The 22,990-nt window shown below is 50.8% G+C and overlaps 8 protein-coding genes across 9 annotated transcripts; 2 read left to right on the forward strand and 6 right to left on the reverse strand.

Moving 5' to 3' along the window:
* Positions 1–224: 224 nt before the first annotated feature.
* On the reverse strand, positions 225–1,741 carry PV06_09421 (uncharacterized protein). The gene is made up of 3 exons (XM_016410869.1): positions 1,454–1,741; positions 1,128–1,390; positions 225–1,036 (listed from the first exon to the last, which is right to left on the reverse strand). The coding sequence occupies exons 2-3, from the start codon at positions 1,345–1,347 to the stop codon at positions 630–632; spliced, it is 627 nt and encodes a 208-aa protein (XP_016258676.1). The 5' UTR covers positions 1,348–1,390; positions 1,454–1,741; the 3' UTR covers positions 225–629.
* Positions 1,742–2,024: 283 nt separating this feature from the next.
* Positions 2,025–5,015, forward strand: PV06_09422 (uncharacterized protein). The gene is made up of 2 exons (XM_016410870.1): positions 2,025–4,320; positions 4,374–5,015. Exon 1 carries the CDS (start codon positions 2,160–2,162, stop codon positions 4,056–4,058), a length of 1,899 nt encoding a protein of 632 aa, XP_016258677.1. The 5' UTR covers positions 2,025–2,159; the 3' UTR covers positions 4,059–4,320; positions 4,374–5,015.
* On the reverse strand, positions 5,009–10,418 carry PV06_09423. Of its 2 annotated transcripts, XM_016410872.1 has the most exons (11): positions 10,021–10,418; positions 9,207–9,964; positions 8,942–9,149; positions 8,837–8,891; positions 8,396–8,787; positions 8,255–8,343; positions 7,661–8,201; positions 6,392–7,614; positions 6,182–6,344; positions 5,652–6,131; positions 5,009–5,515 (listed from the first exon to the last, which is right to left on the reverse strand). In XM_016410872.1, the coding sequence occupies exons 1-11, from the start codon at positions 10,073–10,075 to the stop codon at positions 5,445–5,447; spliced, it is 4,035 nt and encodes a 1,344-aa protein (XP_016258679.1). In that variant the 5' UTR covers positions 10,076–10,418; the 3' UTR covers positions 5,009–5,444. The 2 variants fall into 2 exon arrangements, with proteins under 2 accessions (XP_016258679.1, XP_016258678.1); XM_016410871.1 differs by having other exon boundaries at positions 5,009–6,131.
* A 99-nt stretch (positions 10,419–10,517) lies between these two features.
* Positions 10,518–12,474, reverse strand: PV06_09424 (uncharacterized protein). The gene has a single exon (XM_016410873.1). The coding sequence runs from the start codon at positions 12,445–12,447 to the stop codon at positions 10,900–10,902; it is 1,548 nt and encodes a 515-aa protein (XP_016258680.1). The 5' UTR covers positions 12,448–12,474; the 3' UTR covers positions 10,518–10,899.
* A 591-nt stretch (positions 12,475–13,065) lies between these two features.
* Positions 13,066–15,277, reverse strand: PV06_09425 (uncharacterized protein). The gene is made up of 4 exons (XM_016410874.1): positions 15,001–15,277; positions 14,677–14,947; positions 14,279–14,615; positions 13,066–14,227 (listed from the first exon to the last, which is right to left on the reverse strand). The coding sequence occupies exons 1-4, from the start codon at positions 15,222–15,224 to the stop codon at positions 13,299–13,301; spliced, it is 1,761 nt and encodes a 586-aa protein (XP_016258681.1). The 5' UTR covers positions 15,225–15,277; the 3' UTR covers positions 13,066–13,298.
* Positions 15,278–16,610: 1,333 nt separating this feature from the next.
* Positions 16,611–20,129, reverse strand: PV06_09426 (uncharacterized protein). Its single transcript, XM_016410875.1, has 2 exons — positions 17,580–20,129; positions 16,611–17,527 (listed from the first exon to the last, which is right to left on the reverse strand). The coding sequence occupies exon 1, from the start codon at positions 19,924–19,926 to the stop codon at positions 19,222–19,224; it is 705 nt and encodes a 234-aa protein (XP_016258682.1). The 5' UTR covers positions 19,927–20,129; the 3' UTR covers positions 16,611–17,527; positions 17,580–19,221.
* On the forward strand, positions 18,048–20,194 carry PV06_09427 (uncharacterized protein). Its single transcript, XM_016410876.1, has one exon. The coding sequence runs from the start codon at positions 18,181–18,183 to the stop codon at positions 19,030–19,032; it is 852 nt and encodes a 283-aa protein (XP_016258683.1). The 5' UTR covers positions 18,048–18,180; the 3' UTR covers positions 19,033–20,194.
* A 184-nt stretch (positions 20,195–20,378) lies between these two features.
* Positions 20,379–22,380, reverse strand: PV06_09428 (uncharacterized protein; the record flags this gene model as incomplete). The annotated part of the gene is made up of 2 exons (XM_016410877.1): positions 20,379–21,064; positions 21,124–22,380. 2 exons carry the CDS (start codon positions 22,378–22,380, stop codon positions 20,528–20,530), a joined length of 1,794 nt encoding a protein of 597 aa, XP_016258684.1. The 3' UTR covers positions 20,379–20,527.
* Between the last annotated feature and the right edge of the window lie 610 nt (positions 22,381–22,990).

Consider the following 22,990-nt stretch of genomic DNA (forward strand, 5'->3'; position numbering starts at 1 on the left):
GGGTGCCGATGGCGGCCAAACGGCGCAAAAAAAAAACCAAGGGCGGTGCCATTTCTTGCGCCTGTGCTGTTGCGAAATACTCTGTACGAATGTGTTGTGACTCCCGAGTCTTTTGTTCTCGCAAGATAATTCCTGATGTGGTTAGACGCCAAAACACCAACATGGACGGCGCATGATGCCCCATTTCATACGATGCAAAATAAAAGTAACAAGAAAGGGAAAGATGTTATAGAGACAAAGAGAATGGCATTGAATCTGCGAAATCATGACGGACTGACTCGTGGATTGCTAAAAAGAAGTAGTGATATCCCATCATCAAATTTTTCCTCTGTGCCGTTCCATGTCTCCCTTTTTTCTACCTCGACTTCTTTTTTTTCCAGCGTAAAGTATTCCCAACGAGGTCACTCTACCCTCCTTCCCTCTCCCTCGAACCGATTTCTCCATGCCGAGTTGTTACACACGTCGTAGAGACTTGTCTCTCCTGGAAAAAAAGGCAAAAAATGACATAAAACACATGGCTAGAAAAGGAATGTCGAGGTAGAAAGCCAGGTTACTACCAATCAAAAAAAGGATCTTGATATCGCATTTGACCTGCAAAAAAAAGAGAGGTACTCCATTCATCCCGTGGGTCACTCCTCGGGCGGCTCTGAAAATAGACCAATTCTGACTCGGTGGAACTGAGGGAGTTTGGGTATCACGACGGCCATGAGAGCCATGAAGTTGATGGTGAAATATGTAAAATCGTAGTGCGTGTAGTGCGTGCTCAAGAGGAAAAGGACAATCGGTACCGTCAGGAGGAATTTCTTCGCAGGCGTGTACTGGTCCCCGTTGTCGATTTGTTCCCACATGTTCAAGTTGTCGTAGGCTCCGGCGTTGAACTCGAACGGCACGCCTCGTACATAGTGGAACATCAGGTAAGAACCGGCCATATATGTGATGTTGGTGAGTGTCCATGATATTTCCTGCGTCACGCCCGGAATAATGTCAAATAAGATCTTGAGGCCGATGATCAGGACGGGGTGTATCGTCCATGCACCTGCACACGCACCGAAAATGTCAGTAAAGTTGTCTTAATCTTCACCCATGGGAGTAGCCTCGACGGATTGAACTGGATTGTACTGTCCCACCTTTTGCGTTGACCCATTGTGAGTTGAGATTTGGTTCGGCTAGTTGGTCGCTGATCTGTTCCAATGATTCCGGCGGTTCCTGGTAGATGATACTGCTAGATCTCCTCCTTCGACCACTTTTCTCATTGTTCATGGCTGAATCGTACGACGATGTTGGGGGTGCTAGCCTGGCATCGGCTTGGAAGGAGATTGTTCGATGGAGGGTGGTATGGGAGGTCATGGACGAGACGGAAAATTGAATCTGGTCGAAAAAAAGGGAAACACTGCCTCGAGCGTCAGTTACACCTCTATATCTGACTGTATAAGAGGCAGCCAGTAAGCCTCACCTAAAGGATGGACTGGTCGAGTCGAGCGGAACTGTTCGCTTGGGATAGGTGATATGAAAGATGAGGTCGGACGAAGTTGTTGGGAGGTAGGATAGATGACGAAACAGATTGGTGGCAGGTCTGAGGATCTGAACTTTCAAGAGGATACAGTATGCAGTATCCGAAAAAAAAGACCCAGGTTGAAGCAAGTAAGACACGGCGGCGTTGAGGATGGATAAGTCTCAGATTAGACGGCAGAGGCGAGTAATGCAGGCAGAGATTCCCTTGATGGAGAGAACTGGGAACTGGAACTGGAACTGGAACTGGAACTAGATCGATGGGGAAGCGTCGGCGGCCGGTGCCTCACGCAAGCAGCCTCTGCATAACTACTGTACCTTAACAACCCAGCACGCGACAACTAATATGCTGCGCCCTGGCCTTTAAGCGCTAGGCGCCTCGATGCTCGTTAAACCTGCCACCCAAGATCAGGCTCTAGACCTCGAGAGACCTAGGTCGAATCGGGGCTCACTAGGCTTGACCTTACTAGCCAGGAACGCCCGCTAAGTAACTCACCGCCCGCCAACCACTAACCAAACTCTCCAAATGTTTGCGACTCTCCAATTCTCGAAATCTCAATCCATCTGCGCCCTCGAAACTCACAATCAAGACGTTGGCCTGAGGTCACGCTCATGGTAGAGTACTCTGGCTACTTCAGTCGTCTGTGTGCATGCGTCAGTCTTCGCAAGGGTCCGACGATGACAGTGAGTCCAGGACAGTGTTCGTCAGCCTGAGAAATAACCGCTCTCGCCTGCATGGTGAAACACAATCTCATTCCATGCCGTCGCCAACTTCAGCATCAACAGTTTCCGACTCCGTTGACATGGGCGCTGCGGCATCTGTCAGTTACTCTAATCCGTTCGAATCTGCACAGGATAACTCTTCTCTTGAACCTCCTTCCGAAGTAAACATGGCTACTACATCTGGCTTCGGCAACAATCGCCTCGCGACTGGGTTCAAAGGACCGTCCAGCCTCATGCCCGAGCCACAGCTTGAGAATCCAAGTGCTCCCTCGAATGCTCCCATTAGTCCTGGTGGTTCGGTAGACGACGCAATTGAGATCTCAAGCGATGAGGGCGAATCCTCAGAAGGTGGTGTTATGGTCATTAACATTGACGATACCTCGTCCACTGGGCCCGAGCCAGAACCCCGCGTGAATGGTGACAAGGACAAGATATTGGAAGTTAAGAAAGACACTGCAATGTCAGGTATCACGAATGAAGACATGTCGGCTCCACAAGATACTACTGATCAGGACGTTGAGATGCAGCTTCATGCGGAAAATCAGCGGCACCTTGATGCCAGTCTGTATGGTGTTCAGGGATCTAGTCCCACTACAGCTGACACGGTGTTGCGTCTCAGAGACTTGTCAAAGACTCAACTCGCTCTTCAGTTGAAGTATGCATACTTTGACACCAATGAAGAAGACGTGAATCTAAATCTGCCGGTGACCTGCCTCACCTGTTTGACTTCCGGACACACAGAGCAGACCTGTCCTGAACATGTATGCCCGCATTGCTCGGCGATCGACGAACACCCTAGCCGGCTGTGCCCGAATGTCACTCGATGCTCTCATTGCCGCGAGCAAGGCCATAGTGCAGAGTCATGTACAGGGATGAAGGTCACAACAGTCCCTTGCGATCTTTGTGGTAGTTTACATCATACCGAATGGTCGTGTGCCCGCAGATTCTTCAAATCGGGCACAATCGATGAGACCAAACCCATCGCCTTATGGATATCATGCTGCAAATGTGCAAGCAAAATGCATCTAGTTGGTGACTGTCCCGATGCGAGGAAGACGGATACAGCACGGTGGTCGCTAAAGCCTTTTGCATCTGTCCAGGTCACCAATCTCAACCTCGAAAGCCGCACAAAGCAGTTGGAACATGAAGCAATGAATCGCGGGATACGACCCGATGGCTTGAAAATCAGAGGACGCGCTGGTGTTCATACTGCGGGTGCACCTGATGTCGCACAGCAACCTGACGAGGACAACGAGCAACCATTCTTGGGTCCACGGGTGAAAAACCAACCCAAAGCTGAATTCACCTTCCGACATCCGCTCCCCTCCAAACCCCAGGGTGGACATTTTGATCGCTACAATCCTCCCCCGGCAAGCCATGCCCAGTCCAGTCGCCAGCCCAATAACTGGTATGCCACAGATTCCTTTGGCCAACCTCGATCGACATCTCCGTCACGATCGGGTCGCCGTGGCGATGATCAACTCAGACGACGATCCCGCTCGCCACGTGGATCTGATGGCCAACGAGGTGATCGCAGACGCTCGCCTCCTGCGTCTCGAGATGGACCAGGGTCAACTGACCATCAAGGATCTCATGGCCCTAGCGACTTCCACTCAGCAGGTCCCCCAATCAACCAGCCCCGGCAAGGAATTTCTATTCAATTACCCCTCAGACGTGGTTCGAACAACAATGAAAACCAGCCACCTGCATTGAAGAAGGCTCAGACGGGCCCCAACTCCAATGATGCTCCCAAAAACTCAGCCTCTGCAGGCTCCAAGAAGAAGTCCAGGAAGGGCAAGGCGAATGCTAGAAAGAGGAAAGCGTGAGCCTGGAACTTGCTGGACATCTTCTTTTCGTATTGATCAAGCTAACCTGCAGATATAGCAATCTAAAACCCCCTGAGACTGACTATGACTATCTTATCTATCGCCATGCAACCACGACGGAGCAGAGTGGAAAGTTACCGGGGTCGACATGCGAATATCCTACACCAGATTCTATGATTTTGGAGAGGTATCTTAAGTGGATATCTGTACGACGAGATGAGGCTGGAGATCCTCCAATTATCCTGGAGTATGATGGGAATGAGTAAGCTTAAAGTCTCTGTTTTGATGATCCTCAATGATTTCTGACTCGGCCAGAAATCCTTTGTTCGTCGACACTTCAGCTCCAAACCTGATACGTTCCCCAACTCAGAGAGATCTTGAATCGGTGTGGCTTTGGGCCGCTGAATACCTCGTGGCGTGTCCCTCCGGGAAAGATAAAGGATATATCAAAGCGAGGTACGATGAAGCCATCAAGAACGATCCCCACCTCTCCCGGGCCCTCCATGAGACAAGAAACCGTCGGAGAGCAGTCGTGGACGGTCAGACTGAACCCCCAAAGCCGGATGGGTTGAGAGTGGTGTATTTGCGGAGTGGACGAGCCGTGCCCATGAACGTTTGAGATGCGATCCATCATGCTGGACTTATTCGAGGGTACACGACGTTCCACGTGAGGGCGGATTTTGTCAACGTGCTGAAACCGGCACAGACGAGAAGAGAGGATGGGCTTTGTGGGTGTGTGTATGATTCTGGGAGCGGGAACGCCGCGAAAGGGCGACTGTGGTGGCGTAATTTGCCATCGCCTCTGATGTATGAGTAATGACATCCACGGATGACCACGGACGACGCATGACCCCTTTTCGGTCAAGGGCCTATTGAGAGCCTATCATTATTGCATGCGTCAGGTATGCATGTAAATTACCAAGATAGAACAAAATGGCGCACTTGCAAAGCGTGAGATCTGATTGTTTGTAGTTTCCACAAAGTACCGTAGCTACTCTAATAACCCGATGCAATGCTCCGCCTGCTGTGTCTCAAAAAGGGTTTGCCTGAAGCGAGGAAAGGGCACGATGAAAGCAATCCCCGCCCACTCACCAAGCCATTGAAAAATAAGACAAGAATGATGTATTGAAGAATCGAAAGTTGGAGAGTTCCTCACTCGCCGCGGGTTCGGTACTCGTCCAATTCCCACTTCCTCCAAAACTGACGACTCTTTCAGGCTGTCGTCATTCTCTAGAGCCGGCCTGTGATCCAAATGACCAAAAAACATGTTGTTGTCTTGATATATACCACAATGATCTGAGCTGATTGGTAGCTAGCCCGGTGATGTCGTTCGCCACGGCCCGAGTCCCCCAAGCATGGTCGTGGATGCTGGTTTCGTAGATCCCGCTACAACAAAGGCTCGAGTCTCAAACAAGCTTCGTCGTCGTCATCATCATGACCGTCACCACTGAATCGTCCTGTTGGGCATCAGCTCGCTGTCATCCCACAACCCTTTCGAGGACTCCTTGGCCTGCTGGGGCGGCGGCCGCGAAATGTCCGACTCGTACGGATACGGTTCGTCTTCGGGTGTGGAATTATTCTGGGCCTGCTCACCGGCATTGCCACCACCACTGCCGCCATCGGCATACTCCAGCATTTCTACATCGCCCCCCTGGGAGGTCTGCTGCTGCGATGACCAGTTTGGAGGCACCTCACTCATCTGACTACGCGCGGGTACCGGCGGTGGCGCCTCATCCGGTGGAGGATAGACAATGTCCCGCTTGACCGTCTCGGCCAGGTCGTCGATCCGATCGGCCCGGATGTAAATCAGCAGGTAGGGGTTTGGTGGCGGGCCCCAGTTGTCCTGCGCAGGTTTGCCAAATATCTCGTTCCGGTTGAGTACGGTGGTGACGCGGTCGTCATTGTATTTACGCCACATCTCCTTTTTGTGATCGAAAATATAGACCCAGTAGTGTCCTCCTGCCGCGCCACCACGGTGGAAGAATGCCGCATGGAGTCTGTAAGGGTGCTTGCGCATGTCGACGAATGCCTCTTTGACCTGCTGGTTGAGATGATCCATTCGGCTGCGAATTCCTGTACGAATATTAGTCAAACCGGAACTACGGAATGTACATTTGCGTTACCTTCGAGTTCTGACCGAGCTTGTTCCGCCAGGTGCCCCAGAGTACTGGTGATATTGGGGTTGATATTGAGCTCTTCCGAGATCGGATCGGCCGGGAGTGTGCTCAGGTATTCGAGAACAAGCTTTGCGTCCTCGAGAACACTGGGAACATCTTTGGATTGACCCTACAGTGTGTTAGACGGAAAAGCGGAATGGCGGACTCAATACTCACTTGTTTCTCCTCTAGAATACTTCTCCGAGCTGCAAGTGTCGCAAGCTCTCGTTTCATCTCCCATGTTTGTTGGCGACGCTGCATCAAGTCTGAGATAGCATCGCTTTCAACATATCGATCCATATAAATGGTCTCAGGCACTTCAACATGATGGTTGAGCTTCTCCTGGCGCCTTGCCTCTTGATTCCACGAGACTCGGTCGAGGGCGACACTCAGGACTGGCGGCAAACGAGTGACGGAGGTATAAGCCTTGGTACCATCTTGTGCGTCTTGCAGATCATATTCGTTATCGATGGCAGCATAGACATCTGCAGGTTGATGATAGACTCTTGTGATAATGTTGAGAAATGGGAGAGGTTGAGGCTTCTCTTTCTCCGGCTGCGTATGAATTATCTGCTGGCCGAAGAAGAGGTCGTGGATCTCATCAATTTGTTCTCCACTTTGGTCGAATCCTGTAGGCCGAATGGCACACGACAGTTGAATGATACAGTGATTCATAACCTCTGTGACATCTTGCTGACGTGCATATTCCTCGAGGGTCGTGGTCGCTGTATGAGCAGGCTTTCTGGGGGGTACTGGTGGGGGCTTTCCTGGAGGAGGTTCATATTCCACTTTATCTTGTTCTGTGCCTTTATCAGCCGGCGTAGCGGGTTGTGCCAAAGCTCCAGCTTGCACATTCAACTTGGAAGGTGATGCTGGCGCCAGAGGCTCGGCAGTCTGTGTCGAAGTTGCCTGCGCCACTGGTATTTCTTTGACAGGCGACAGGTTCTCCTTGTTGTCCAATATTGATTGCTGTTCGACTTCGGTAGTATTTTCTGCTCGCAATAGATCCGTGTCGGGTTTGGACACCAAGGTGGCCTCGCTGGAGTTATCGTCCATCTTTGTGTCTTCCTCTTGTTTGTTCGTGTCATCCCTCAACTCGACTCGAGAGGCACCGAACTCAACGAGGGGGTTGAATAGCACGTCTTCGGTCGGGGATTGCACGAGTGCGTCGTCTGGCATGCCACTCTGCTTGAACTCCGCCAATGTTGGAGGGCCCAACATCGGCAGACTATCAATGTGGCCTAAACTGGGTCTTTCAGACATGAGCGTAGACCTTCTACGCATTCTTTCTTTAACACTTTCCGTCTCGAGGGTCAGCCGTGCTAGCTCTTGTTCTGGTTTGATGGAGGACTGTGGTGTTTCGATCATGCCACGAAAAAGATACCCAAGTTGTTCGACAACTGGAATGGTTAGCAGGCAGACCACTGTGGCGATTGAGGCACGTACACTTTTGGGCAGTCTGCACTTCCTTCAGACTGACTTTGCGTTGACCGACTCGTTTGCTCTCCATATTTTTGGGCTCTAGACTCATCTTGTACTCATCAAAATCGAGGACAACATGCCGAAATGTTATTAAGGTGAAAAGAGCTTGTAGGAGGCTATTGAGATAGCAGGTATTTCCAATATTCTCCAAGCCCACAGGTTCATCTTGTGTGCCCTCAGGCGCCTGTGGAGCTTTGCTGTGTAAATGATTGAGCAAAACATCGCTCTTTCTACCACTGGCGATGGCAGCGAGGGCCTTGGTATAGTACTCAACGCTGCCGGGGTTCTCTTCCACTGCCATGTCGTACTGAAGCAAGATCATCTCATCGTCAACCTCACGGTTTTCGATTTGCAAGGCTTGGTAACCTTCCGCAGGCTCCATTTGGTGTGTCTCTTGCACGAATCCGGTCTCCACTAGGTGCGACAGAAATTGGCTGTTGCGATGTTCCGCTATCAATCGGACAGCCTGAATAGCTTGTGGCTGTAAATCGCTGTTCTCAGCGATCTGGGATTGAGGTTAGAGACTAATGATTGAGATGACAGATATACATGACCAACCTTCACGGTAAATAAGGCTTGGATGTGAGCATCTTCTGTCGTTTGATCAGCACCAAGAAAGACCAGTGCTTGCTCATAGTTGTTGATAACTGCGCGACGAATTGTCAGCGATTGAATTGTGGTGATCCGCGTGAATCTCACCGTTTTGCGCTGCATCAGCAATCTTCTTGCTATTGCGATGGACACCTATCATGCGTAAATACTCTCTCAGTTCATGTTGCTGACTGGGAGCAGCATCCGCTAGTGTAGCCGTGAATGCACCAATAATGTCGTCGTCATTCACGACACCTTCTCGGCCGGTGAGATGAAAGGCCTTGTACGCCGCGTTCAATGTCTCTACGTCAAATCGACCCTCCGACGTCTCCAACATTACCTCAGTCTCAAGTACTTCGCTTTGACGGTTGCTGGCGATATAGCGCAGGTTGCTTAGATACGTTGGTGCATTCAGGGGATCTGTCTCAACCTGCCAATGGTACGCCTTCACAATCAAATGATTTGCCAGATCTCTCGGACATCCAAGGGCAATGAAAGGGCTGATCAGTGTCAGTTCCAGTGCAGCATTTAGCATCAAAGAAGACGTACGCAGTTCTCATCTCAGGTAACAGTTTCGCAGTCCTGCTCGATGGATCGGTGTCATCTATACTCGTCAGCTTGTTTGTTGTATGGAAGGAATTCAGAGTGCCTAACAATCCTGACAGCCCAAGGCGCGAGACAGCTCTCTTTCTGCGGGTATAGGAGGTGAAACGTCGTGTAGCTGTTGCTGCTCCTCCTGGGGTCGTGCTAACAGCAGGCTGACCAGTTCATGCTCGGCATTGTCCAGCCAGATGTTCATCGGACTTTGGAAGGGCTCGGTGTCTTTGAAGTCGGGTTGAGGAACCTTCCAACAATCTCCAGGCTAAGGCAAAAGGCGTAAGTAAAAGCTAGAAGGTAAGTCAAAGAGAGGTTGGCGTACCACAAGTTCAAACCCAAGGTGCTCAAGAACGTCCTTGCAAGCAGTTCCTGCAGGCCCGAACCGTACCATAAATCTCTTGTTGCCTAAATTTATCGAACCATATTTGGGATCCTGTCGTGCCTTCCATGAGTTCTTGACATAAGCGCGCAGGTCGGTAAGCACATCAACTGGCTTCGGATGGCCCATGCCCTCGGTATTACCTCCCCTGTCCTTGAAGGCAGCTTCTGTTCTTTGGTGCAGCATGTCGGGGTCGAGCAGGACTTTGACGTCGCTGGGCCTGAGCACCGGAGGGCATAGGCGGACTGTGACTGTCGCGGAACAAGTCCTTGAAGAGCATTTGTACGTATAGATCTCATCTCTTGATTTTGGATTCTGCCGCAGCCATGCATTGCGTTCTAAAGGTTCTTGATACTCCGATCTGACAAAATGATGTAAAGGATGTTCGGGATTGGGGCAAGGCAACTCCTCGAATCGCAGGGAGAAGTCGACCTTGACATGTACATGCAGGCGACACAGCTGACAGAACGCCGCGACGGTCCATATTGTCTGCGAATCTGGCTTCTCATCCAATGCAGGAGGATTCGATTGTCTCGGTTTCAGGCCAAACTTGTGTCGACAGCCATCAAGAGGAAGGAGATCTCCTAGGTATTGAGTCTGAATGAACCTCAGTGGCCAGTCCGCGAGCAGATTTGGGCCTTGGGGATCGCCCCATGGTTCATAAAGCGATAGGTCTTCGAGGAGGGTAGGAGCAAGCCGACCTGCCGATGTTAGTTAGGACAAATTCGTTTGGGGTGAAGCCTCTGCCATGACAGACCAGATCCTTTGATCGGCGCAATGAAGGACCGTATGTTTCCTTGCACGCTGGCCATACAAGACCGCCTGGCACCGTGCTGCCGGGTCGGGAAGCCAGCAGGACGTCGGATGGTCAATAGAATGAAAGGGAGATGGTGTCGCTTCTCTGTATGACCATGAGCAAGACTGAATGGGTTGGAACTACAGCATGGATGACTTTGCAGAACCCCGTACTAGTGTCCGCAGCTGGAGGTGGAAATGCCAGGATCTTGAATCTACTTCCGGCGAAGCCTACTGGCGGGGGAGTGTAGTGAACAGGACCGGCAGAGGAACGTTGTATGGAAGTGGGATCTATGTGAAGAAACAGTCAAGAATTGCTGTGGTCCTGGCAAAGAATTGGCACGTTGGTCCCAATTGAATTGATTGCGGCCTGCGTTGGAACAAGCAGATAATGATGTCCACCGAATCACAAGGCTGCAGAGCGCGTCATTCTTCCCCAAGCCAAGGTGCGGCGGTTTAACTGCTCGCGCCTGAACCACCAATCGGGAAACAGGGTGATGCCGCCTTTGGTCGCCCCTAGCGATCAGCCTTGTCTCATGCCGACACACCCTATACACTAATCAAAGTGCGTCGCTAAGAGACATACAGTAGGTAGGTGAGCACAAGCTTGTCCCATAAGCAAGCCCTGATAGTTTGAGCTCCTGTACGGAGTATCTAAGGCACCCTTAAACAGAAGACTCTTCGTCCTATCCTCCTCCTACTCTACCTATTCCTTAGGCCACCGTCCTTAACACTAGTCGGACTGCGTTCAAGGGTCGACCTCTATGTGTGTCAAGTCCTCCAGCAGAGCCGCCTGGCCTAACAGTTCTATTCTTATCTCACTGATTAGAAACTGAAATCTTCAATCACAAAATGGCAGAAGGAACCCGCTCCGATAGGGGCATACAAATTCGAGGAAAAATTCCCTTCCTTCACACTTATAGTCGCGGGTAACAGCCGGAGTTGGGTGACTCGAAGCATGCCCAAAATATGAATCAATTGCACATGGAACTTCATAATGATCTTGCCAGAATGTACCTGCCGTTATCCGTGGTTCAATTGTGGCAATCTGGACCACAAAGTTATCGACACAGGTCTTGACAAGGTGTTGGAGACTGTCTGGTAGTGCGGTGACTGAGGACGCCTGCTCCAAGCAGGTATGGATTTGTTCATTGGCTTGAACGAAAAGTCCTTTTAGAGTGGCCGCAGACCACAGATTCTGGTGGGCTATCAATGCCGCCCGGACATCTCTGACCGGGAGTACTGTGTCGTTGAGCTTGAAGTTCAGAATGTCCGGATACATCGCTGCACAAATAGCTTGAGTCATGATAGCGCAGGAAATGAGGATGAAAGACCTAGAAGCAGGGTGTAGGATGCGCCACCGGCGTCGACGATGGAGAGACCCCAGTAGTTGTTGATACTGAAGTCTGATAGAGTTCAATTCTAGCAGCCCTGGGTCAAGGACACGATCGGCTTCGTGCGCGGCGTCGTATGCCGTGGCACCCAGGAATGCTGGCGCCGTAATCCTCATGATATCAGAACCAGTCCGCCGACCTGCTTCTCGGATAATTTGACCACCACTTCGCATGTGCATCATGGCGGAACGAGGGTCACGGTTGCATCGTGCAATGGATGCAAATATGCGACATAGTATCAATGCAACGTCGACAGAGGTGTGTTGCGTTCTGAAGTTGCGAATGGCCTGATTGCTCCTACGTATGACCAGCTCCTTGAGATCATTTCCAGACACTTTGGACTCGTAGGCGGCCGCCAGAGCAATCATAGCATGGTGGATGGCTTGGTTGCTCCAGCTGACCTGCGGAACCAGGTTCGACCAAAAAAGGCGCCACTCTTGCGTCGTAGCAAGCAGCGGCACGACTTGATGCACAAAGTAACCAGTGTACGACGCGTCAGGCCCAGATGCCCAGTGATCAGAAAGCTTTAGCCCAATAACAGACACGTCGTGCAGCTCTGCGTTGCTCGTCGGGGTTCCGGAATGGTCTTCCTCCTGGCCATGACCGTCGTTCAAGGAATTGGCTTCCATGACAGATGGACGCGTGGGCGACTGGTGTCTCGGATAGCGGTCGTGTGATTCTGCATTATTCGGAGGGGTTCCGAGGCCATCTTCCTCGACGGGATTATCTTTGATCTCGTCGGCTATCCCAACATATGAATGCTCAGACGATTGACGTTGAAAAGACTGGTTCGTCCTATCGTCTCCAGAACATGGCAAGAATATCCAAGCTTTGGGTGTGTCATAACCGTCGCAATGATAACGGTCACTGATGCATCTCAGGCAGCAGGGTCGTGCTTCGTCACATTTCTTCCGTCTGATTTTGCACGTCTTGCAGCCACTGCGAACCTTTGGTGCATACTTGCGCCGCCGCTTTCCCGGATGGACTACTGGCATCTGCGCAGCTGGTGAACGAGTTGTTGGGTCCCACGAGTTGGTCGAAGAAGAATGGGCGGCACACGATCTCTTCGGTTCTGGAAAGATGGGAAGCGGAACAAATCGGGTATGGCGTCGCTCGTCATGATCAAGTGAGGATCACGAACCATGCGGATACCGGGTTACGACCCACCCTAGTACAATATCACCCTGAATCCGTTTTTGTTATATGGTGAAAAGACAGCCTGTCTATGACACTCAGTGGTATAACAGTGCGTATGCTGCCGCACCCCCTGTTATCAGCAAACCTGACAAGCTCAATAGGCGCCCAAGGGGTGATCAATGCTGAGCGAAGGATCCACGAAAAGATTGTGATGAAGCCGACACCGAAGCCAAAGCCATCGAACGGGCAACCTTGATCCATACAGTCTCCTGCTTCATGTTTCATGTTGGCTTGTGGATGTTCAACGGCAAACATTGATCACAGAACCGGCAATGGACCAAATTTTTTGGACACTTTTATTCATGCTTGGGGCCTTGGTATAGCTTCCCACGGCTTCTTCATTAGGAACGTATGTGAATCAAGATTTGAACTATCGAGGAAGACTATGGGGTCATTGAAACCTCAACAGAGATTCTCCCAACTGTTCCTAGGTATAGACAGCAGCTATGGCTCAAGTCTTAACGCGCACGGTCATTTTTGTATGATCCCTTGACAACTCATACATCACTCTGGAGCCCTCCAACATCGCAAGCCTCGATTATCCCTAGCGATAACATACCATCCTCATGAACACATAGTCTAGTCTGAGCACCCTTGAATCCCCAAACACCATTCCTTGTCCGCCTCTTTGCTCCCAAGCCTGAGATGATCACAGTAAGGTGCCCCTCACCTGTTGGACATCTGAAATCTTGACATCCTTCACCAAAAGAACGAAGAAGAGCATCACTCCCGACACCACTACACTCGCAATCAGCATCCTAGTTTGTGCAATCGCATAGGCCTGGATGATGGCATTGCGGACGGGCGAGTTTAGGGGGTAAGAAAGTTGGACGGTCAAGCTGCCATAAATTGCCGCAGCTTGTGCTTTGGCCGTCTCCGGGAGCAAGCGAGCCAATTCTTGAGGAAGCGTGTTTGTCCAGATTGCTCCCGATATGCTATCTCCTATTGCAAAGCCGATAGACCCAGACAGGCCCAGGAGAGCGATGGCAGTAGCGATCTCGCTGTGCTGCACCGTGGAGACGACACCCACTTGCACGCACAGGAGAATCACTTTGCTGGCAAAGGAAAGGAAGAATTGACACATGATGATGAGCCCCACCCTGGTGCTTGGTGTTCGGAAGTAGATCAACAGACCCACGAACAAGGCGTAGATAGGCGTGGCAGTGAGAAGCAACCATCTGAACCGCCCGGACCAACGTATCAGCAGTCCAATTATTAGCTGCCAGATACCTCCAACGACACTAGAGATGCCATTGATGTACCCGGCGTGCGAGACACTCAAGCCGTACACGACTTGAAGATAAGAAGTGAAGTAGCTGGACCACGTATCCTCTGCAATGGCGAACAATGCGTTGATGATGCAGATGATCAGAACCGTACCAGACGTCAGCATCTTCCAGGGCGCAAAGGGAGCAGGTGCCCATCTCTCCACAAATGGGAACAATACCAGCAGCAGGAAACCAAGGATCAACATGGCCACGATATGGGGAGATGCCCATTTGTCAGCTGCAGAGCCTGCTAGGTTGAACGGAAGGAGAAACAACGCTTCGCCGGCTGCAAGTACGAAGATGCCCGCCGCTTAAAAAAAATTATCAATGAAGGCTCGACCAAGGAGATTCTTTTGCTCACCATCAAACTCTATCAGAAGCCTCGATGCCCGCTTCAGAATACCTCCAGTCTTGGTCGCTGGTGGGCTTTTGATAGCTTTGCCTTCTCCCCTGAACATGGTGAAAGCCAACGGCGCAACCACGACCGGGACGGAAATGACGAGAGCACCAAAGCCCCAACGCCAATTCCGATCATGCTTGAGCAGTGACTGAGATGCGGCTGGGCCACCAAACGCGGTTATGATATACGGTGTCGACGTAAAGGCGTAAGCCAGCGCCCTGCTCTTCAACATGGATGTGTCGGCGGTAATGACATCAACAGCATATATGGCAGTATAGAAACCAACTGTGGTGAAGACCTTCAGACAGAGATTGTTAGTCAACCTCCTCCTCAGTAATTCGAGATTGAATTGCGCTTACCACTCCAGCACAATAAGTTTGAATGTTAGTGCAGGCTGCGGTGAGTATCAACCCAATAGCCCCTACAAGGGACATGACCACAAGACCCTCGGGTCGCCCATATATATTCAGAACCTTGGCCATTGGCAGATATGCCACTCCGCCCAGGATGCTTGCCACCAAGTCAACAGTTGGGAGGAGGGAGTGCTGGTTAAAGTCGCTGGTTATGTATGGTCCAAGGTTGCGATTGAATGACCGTTCAAACGCGAACAGCAGGTACATACCCCACAACCTATGTACGGTGTTAATTCTCGCGGCTCGCGGCTGGTATCGTCAGGGGCTCACAAAATGTAGGTAATGATCAAGGAAATTCTATTCCAGCCAAGTGTCGTGGCTTCAACCCGATCAACGCCTCTCTGTGCTCTGGCCAGTGGAGAGTCATCCAAGTTCTGTTCGGACAACCCTGTGCTTGGCTGGGTGGCTGTATGCACATGCTTTTCAGCGAATGGAGAATCTGGCTGCCTGGAGATCATTGTGGACGATGAGGCTCCCTGATCACTGGTCTCCATGCTGAGTTCTTCCAGGTGCCAGGTGCTTTCAAGCTATCTCAGACGAAGAACGGCGGACAGAACAACAGAGGTAGAATGCAAGCTCGTCGTCTCTTTATATACCTCATCTAATCTAATCTATCGGATTAGATAAATTCAACACTCCTGTATGATTGCTGAAAAACTTGCCCGTCATCGGCTTTGGACACATGGTTGACTCCATCGACAAGTCGAATGTGGGTCTTTCGGCACTGTGTGAATTCGGAAATTCCTTACGCTAGAGCCAATCAACAGTTCGGACTGGATTAGAGTTATGCCTAGCGCGCTTGAAGTCTATACTCTTAAAGTGTCTCTGGTGTCAGATACATATGGTATGCGAATCACCTCCCCGTGTACCCTGTCGAAAAAGCTCGGTGTGGCGCGGGCGATTGATCTTTTCATGTGACCCTGATATCTGTGAGTTACGAGCTCTCTGCAGAAAATTTATCTGATGGGGGTCGTGCCTTGGCACCTCAAGCTTCCATACGCGCGTGGCCTTTCCATTGGCAGTTTCTTGAAGTAAATTCAGGGTCGAGACTGTTGACTTTGAAGGTAAGGTAGCATGATTCAGAGTACAACGTTAGATGCAAACGCTGAGTCTAAGAGCCAACTGCGACACCGGACCATGCACTCTCTAAGCTTCATTGGAATTGCCCTGCTGAAGGCCCGGTGGACGTAGAGACCATTATACGGGCTAGCTAATCAGCATCAAAACCTGAATCAGAGAGGCTTACGTCGCAGATCCAAGGATTAACCTCCACAACAACTACCTATCGCAACATAACTATGTATTATTTAAAGGCGTAAAGGAGCCTGATTGTGCAGGCACTCTTTCTGATGTTGATTTTATCATTGCAGGGAATTGACTTGAGGCCTCGACCACTTCACAACGTGAGTTTCGAGGGAAAAGGATAAGATGAACACGGATTCTATAAAAGCACAATCAGCTAAAGGCAAGGTCGAGGGACCAAATGGAACAGACGGAGCATCCCTGGAACAATCCGCCGACCTATTCCTGGTGACTTTCGATTGTCCCAAAGATCCCGATAACCCCAAAGACTGGTCACTTGCAAGAAAATGGATGGTGACTTCTGTCCTATCGGCAACGGGTTTCAATCGCATCATGGTCTCGACGATCATGGCTCCAGCTCTCCCAGCCATTGCCGCTGAACTCCATATCAGCAATGAATTCGAGTCGGTCATGGCAATGTCTGTGTACTTGCTTGCCACAGCATTTGGCCCGCTTGTGTTTGGTCCACTCTCAGAGATCTATGGCAGGGCGCCCCTACTGCATGCAACCAATCTCTGGTTCTTAATATGGAATGCCGCGTGTGGCTTCGCACACCAAAAGTCCTTGCTCATAACAGCCCGTCTGCTTGCAGGACTTGGTGCTGGTGCGGTATACGTGCTTGCAAGTGGTGTGCTTGGAGATGTTTGGTATCCGGAGCAGCGTGGGCGATCACTTGGGATGTATCTACTGATCTCACTTCTTGGAGTTGCCGTGGGCCCCATCATTGGAGGTTTCATTGTGGCAGGGACGACCTGGCGCTGGATTTTCTGGTCGACATCGATATTCCAGGCCATAATGACCTTGGCGTCGGTCCCAATCTTTCAAGAGACCTATGCTCCTTTGATTCTGTTTCGAAAGGCACGTCGGCTTCGCACTCAGAGTGGGGATCATCGTTATCACACAACGAATGAAAAGTTGGTAGAAGGCCGTTCGGCATTCTGGGTGTTGAGATGGTCCCTTTCCAGGCCAATCAGACTGCTGCTCTTCCACCATATCATTCAGATCCAGGCTTGTCTGTCCGGCTTGTCTTATGGAATCCTATATCTTGTCTTGTCATCGTATTCAGACCTTTGGACTTCGACATATCACGAAAGTGTCTCTACCAGTGGACTACACTATATATCTGTCTGTGTGGGCGAGGTGATCGGGGCACAAATTGGTGGTTTTTTGATGGACCATATCTTCGCCCGTCTCAAAGCCCGGGCGAATGGCATTACAAAGCCTGAACACCATGTCCCAGTCATGATACCTGCCAGCTTGGTGACACTCCTTGGTCTCTTGTTGTATGGTTGGGGCGCCCAAAGAAGAAGGTCTTGGCTGATGGTTGATTTTGGCGTAGCAATCTTCACATGTGGACAACAAATCACCGGACAGGCTCTTCAGGCCTACGTTATCGACGCAACTCCAGAGTACGCTAGCTCAGCTTCCGCCTCGTCCCAGCTCTTCCGCAGCCTGTGTGCGTTTGGGTTTCCATTGTTTGCTCCGGCGATGCATTCTGCGTTGGGTTATGGGTGGGCAAATACTGTCCTTGGGTTGGTTGTGCTTACATCCACTATTCCGGCCACCATCGCTATACTGTTGTATGGTGACAAGCTGCGAGTGAAAGGCGAAGGCAGACTTTAAGGCGGAAACCATTTCGTGACCCACAAATCCTTCACACTTCCTTGAGGGTAGGCACACTGCGTACTTGTGAGATAGCCTGACCAGCTTCTCATGGGGTCAAAGTTCATGACTTGAATGTGACGTCTGGATGAATCCTCCAAAATAAGTGACCAAACTTGTACTTTTACATTGTTCGATTTATTTTAGTAAGTGAACTTCAGCTTCTGAGGCAAGAGAATGGCCATCAGAATCTGCGGGTATTAGAGGATACTAGGTACTGTACGGAGTACGGAGTTCATGGGCTTTGGCTGCTCAGCACGCCTCGCCTAACTTGCCATAAAGGGAATCCTCAATTTACGGCTGGATGAGTTCAAGGCCAGAACCCTTCATCCTCCTCCTCGTTCAGTAGGTCTTTATGTCTTGCTCGGCACGCACTCTTTCCGTACACAAGGATCACTTGAATCTGTTGGCCACTTGAAATTCGTCAACTGGAAGATCGCCTCCGTTGCTACACAGGTCTTCGAGTTCCTGTGCGACTCCTGATTTATGTTAGAAGATCCAGCACCACCCAATCAACGTTCTCCCATGGGTGTCACCACCTCTCCCTCGTCAAAGGAAGACAATCTCGCGTATATATCCCTCAACCCCAATGCACAGCCGACTGTGGTACTTATTCATGGAGCTTTCGCTGCTGGAAGCGACTGGGATTTGGTAACGCCATTCTTGACCGACTATCACTTGCTGATTCCTGATATGCCCGGGCATGGAAACTCGCGCGCCGTAACGCCTTTTTCGGTCGACAATGCTTCACGTCTCTTACGGAAGCTGATCGTGGAACATGCCCATGATGCTCACGCTTATATTGTAGGCCATAGCCTGGGTGCTCACATAGCGGTCCATCTAGCATCGCACTACCCACAGGTTGTCTCTCGAGTCTTGCTTTCGGGCTTCGAGGTCTTTCCTACCACACGACTATCACCCTACGTTCCCCATTTGACCTGGGCGATGAGACGCATCGAAAACAGCGTACCTCGACCACTGGTTCGCTGGTTGATGGACGGCACCGACATCAGACGTTCCGATAATACATTCTGTACTCTCGACCTCTGCCGCCAAATTTGTCAGCCTATGCTTGCCTCGGATGGCTGGCCAGACCCATGGCCTCAACCCACTCTTGTCATTGCCGCCGGGAAAGCTGGTCTTCTTCCGACAAGTGATCACCCACACGATGCTCGGAAGCTGGCCGGCATCGGCAATCGAGGAAACAATAACACGCGTGCCGTGATGCATCCTCAGATGAGACATCCTTGGAACCGTCAAGCACCAAAACTCTTTGCAGACACTGTGCAGAAATGGTTTAGAGACGAGCCATTACCTGCTGGCTTTATAGATCTTTGACCAGTTCTTCAACTCAAAAACCGAGCTTCTATTGGCAACGATTACTATGTAATGGTATAGGTCTGCTAACTGAAGGGGTGATTTGATTATTGTATCTTCGCGGAAATACATCTCTTACCCATCGTCCCAACAGCTAGCTCTTGTCATCAACCTGGTACTGGCCCTCCTTTGTGTCAAGTAGCAACGGTGTTACTGCATACTCCCCCACGGCACGCACATCGAGCCTAACAGCGGCGTTGAAGTAGAGGAGAACCATGCATGCTCATCCACCTCGCTAGCACGCCCAACCTCGTTCGGGTCAGGAGTCTCGTCACGTCCAACGGCAATCCAAGTACGAGCGCGCCTGTGTTCGGTCGGTTGAAGCACTACAAATACATCTCCAGGTGCCGAGACCGTGATATTGGCGCCAAGTATTGCATAACCAGATATCAGGTCGGATTCGCTGAACCCTCGAAAGAGGCTGCTGGCCTCTGCTGGGTATTCAACAGCATTGAAACCGCGAGGTACCCTCGGCTGAAGGCCCGTCGCATTTGGTAAAAGTCCTTGCTTGCATATGTCGCCATCTGTTTGATAGGTCTCTGGAACGACAACGGATTTGCCGATGAACCATAGCGACGGGCGATAGTCGTACAGTGTTGTTATATTGGGAATGCCGATGCTGACAGCTACTGGCGTGCTAATATTGGTGATGGTGATCTTCGTATAGACTGGCAAAGATGGACAGTCTTGGGTAGTCATCAAGATTCTTGCGATACTGGTATCTGGCCATTCCCACGCATTAGCAATGGATACATGCGTGCCATCGTCGAGGTGCGGCCGGTGGGCTTCCGTTCCAGAGATCGAAAGCAGTAGCAGGAGTAATGTGCCTAGCTGGGCGACAAGATTGGACATCATGATGGTTTAAGGTCGGGCAGCTATGACCGAACAGCCCGGATGCAGATGAAATGGGGCACACGGAAAGGAAAGCAAATGAAGCTCTTTGAGATTAGGCTGCCTCACAAAACCAACTTTTCGGAAGCATCAGAGTGAGATAGCTGAGCTTGTGAGGCTTTTTATACTCGAGGATCGAAAAACACGTCACACTTGCCTTCTAAAGCTCCTTTGTCAAGTGTCGTCTGCTCGGCTCAAAACGCATTAGTCCAATGGCTAAAGAAAATGTCGCTTTTCAAGGTGTCTTGGCTTTCGAGGACCTTAAGTGAACATGCAACCTGTATCGCGATCACTTTGTATATACACGGCTACCGGAAGAAGTGAGGACAATGGGAATTTTGAGCCAACTTATGCGGGAAGGTTCTAGAGGCACAGCTAGCCGGCCTTTGTGTGGACTAAATCTCTTGGTCGTGACTTTTAACTTCTAGGTTATACAAATTCTAGGGACGGTAAAGACTATTACAGAGACCTGACTGGGGCTTCATCTTCAGGAGAAGCTCTCTTTGCTTATCAGGCCACCGGCAAGGATAAATCGAAGCTGTGTTTATACACCCGTCTAACCCCCCTACGAAATAATGGGGAGGATTAAACGGGATTCGTACTGACCGCCTGTATGGATGTTGTGTGTCCCAACATTCTCATCGTCCGGTTCCTGCAATCTCAGGAAATCCACCTCGGGATAGATCATGTCGTGACCCGAGACGCTCAGTACGATTCCCTCGCCGGGTGCAAAGACCATGCCTATGGGCCAGAGTGTGATCTGTAGTTCCACGATGGTCCCGGGCTTGATGGGTTCACGTCGATCGTGAGTATAAAAGAGTTCTTGGCCGTCGCCACGGGAGCGAGAGTCGTCTCTCGAAATCCTGTGAGACGCACGAAGGAAGCCCTGAGGCCCCAATGTCTTTGCAACGTTGACGTTGGGCACTTGTTCGGTCGGGACAGGGCAGGGGTAATTCAAGTGCTCGAGAAGTTTGCCGGCGGAATCAATCTTGCGGATCATTACACCAACGTCCATGTCATCTTTTTCGGCGCAGGACATCCAGAGGTGGACCTTGGAGTAACCTGCAACCTCTGTATACTTGTCGAACCTCATGATGAAATCCTAGGGGCTATACGTCAATGGCAAGTAACGTCAAAGGGGGGATACAACGAAAAACATACCGACTTGGCAGCAAGGCTGTGAGAGTCATAAGAAGTCCTAGCTGAGGATGAAGCCAGACGAGTCGATAAAGTGTGGCTCGAGGCGTCCAAATAGTAAGCTTGGAGCTTTTGTCTAGAAAGAGGATATTCGAGCTCAGGCCTTTCGACGATGGTTTGTGTCGAACTGCCATCCAAGGCCAAGAGGGATAATCGCACAGGGGGTGTATCATGCTCCCATCCATTCTCGATCCCTTTACAGTACCGATCAAAGAAGCGTTGTAATTCGTCGGTGATTTCTGGTCTGTAAAGATCATACCATTCCTGGTAAGGGTGAACCCTCAACCATTTGTGTGACGTTTTGGCCGTTCGGTATGTGTTGAAGGACCCTGCCGTATGCAGCGCCGAAGAGTAAGACGCGGTGAGATACAATGGGACGTCGATATTCTCCGTATGAATGTACTTGCTCTCCCAGTACTCATCGTACAAGGGACGTTTTTCCAACATGGCCGGCATGTCTTCCACACCGTTCGGGCCCGCGAAACCATTCAACAGCATCTTCATGAACGTCGTAAGGTGAGGTTTCCCGCCCCTCCCGATTCTATCGCGGTAAGGATCATTCAGTGCCTCCATCGGCGCCAAAGCCTTCAAGGCCGGGTGTTTCAATCTCGAGGCGAAGTTGATCTGTGCGATGGCCAGCCAGGAGTTTCCAGCCATACCCACAGAGCCACTGCACCAAGGCTGGTTCGCCAGCCAATCGATGGTGTCGTAGATGTCCTCGGCCTCTTGTTGTCCCCAGTAGTTGATGAAGCCGTCCGACTTGCCGGCCCCTCTGGCATCCACGTTGGCGATCGCGTACCCTCTTTCGCACCATTCAGCCGGGTCGGGTGCTTCGAACTTTTGGAAGCCTGAAACCCTGCCCGTCGGAACTCCGCAGTTGAATGGTCCCATGGTCTCGTACTGTTGAGGGCCTGTGCCTGTCTTGCCGTACGGGCTCCAGGGGATCAAAACCGGCACCCTGTTAGCATCAGAGTCCAGAGGTCGGAAAATGTCCATGTAAATCTTGACACCATCCCGCATGGTGACCGCGACATCTCGGTCAAAGCGCACGTCGACATTGAATGCTCGTCTACCTGGTGATTTGACAAACCCCTTCTGAAGCGTTTGACTGCTCGGATGGAAGCCAGTATAGTTGTAACGAGGATGGGTTTCTGCACTTGGGATTGGATGATATTCCAAATCCGGAAATCTTTGAGCCAGCATCTCTGTAGTTGAAGCCATAGTTCTTGCTTGGATTTCAGAAAGGTGCTGACAATTTACTTCAACATTAAACAAGAACGAGACTGATATAGCCAATTTCTGAAAGATACTCATGCTCTCATACGCTTCATCGGGGCAGGTAATGTACGCGAATCATCCCCGCTGAGTGGTGTCCCCTCCCCACCAAACCCTACGATTCTCGCCTTCGTCCCCACAGAGGAATGTGCTCCCCACCGCAGCCCTCGAGCGCGATTACTACCAAGTGTTTGTTCATCATGGGTGCACAGAGTGTCGACTCTGGCACACGAAGCTGCTGAGAGTAAAATTCCGACTATCGACAATAGAACCGGCGTTTATGGATCCCCATACTGTTGGCCCACGTCGTGTGCTCGGCCAAGAACGGAAGACACGTGCGGACAGTTGGGCTGCACGCTGCGGATCTGGCAACATGGCTGCGCAGCACCTTTAATAGACCAAGGTGGAGAAGCATCTTCTCTTATTGTCCAGAACGACCTTCTCCTACACTCCATAAAGCTGGCAGCACGACAACTGTGCCCCCTTGTGACACGTGTCTGAAACTCTGAATGCTTTCAACGGTGATGGACACGTCCGGCTGTGAACGACAGACAGA

This window comes from Exophiala oligosperma (genome assembly GCF_000835515.1).
Source record: "Exophiala oligosperma strain CBS 72588 unplaced genomic scaffold supercont1.10, whole genome shotgun sequence".
NCBI classification, from domain to species: domain Eukaryota; kingdom Fungi; phylum Ascomycota; class Eurotiomycetes; order Chaetothyriales; family Herpotrichiellaceae; genus Exophiala; species Exophiala oligosperma.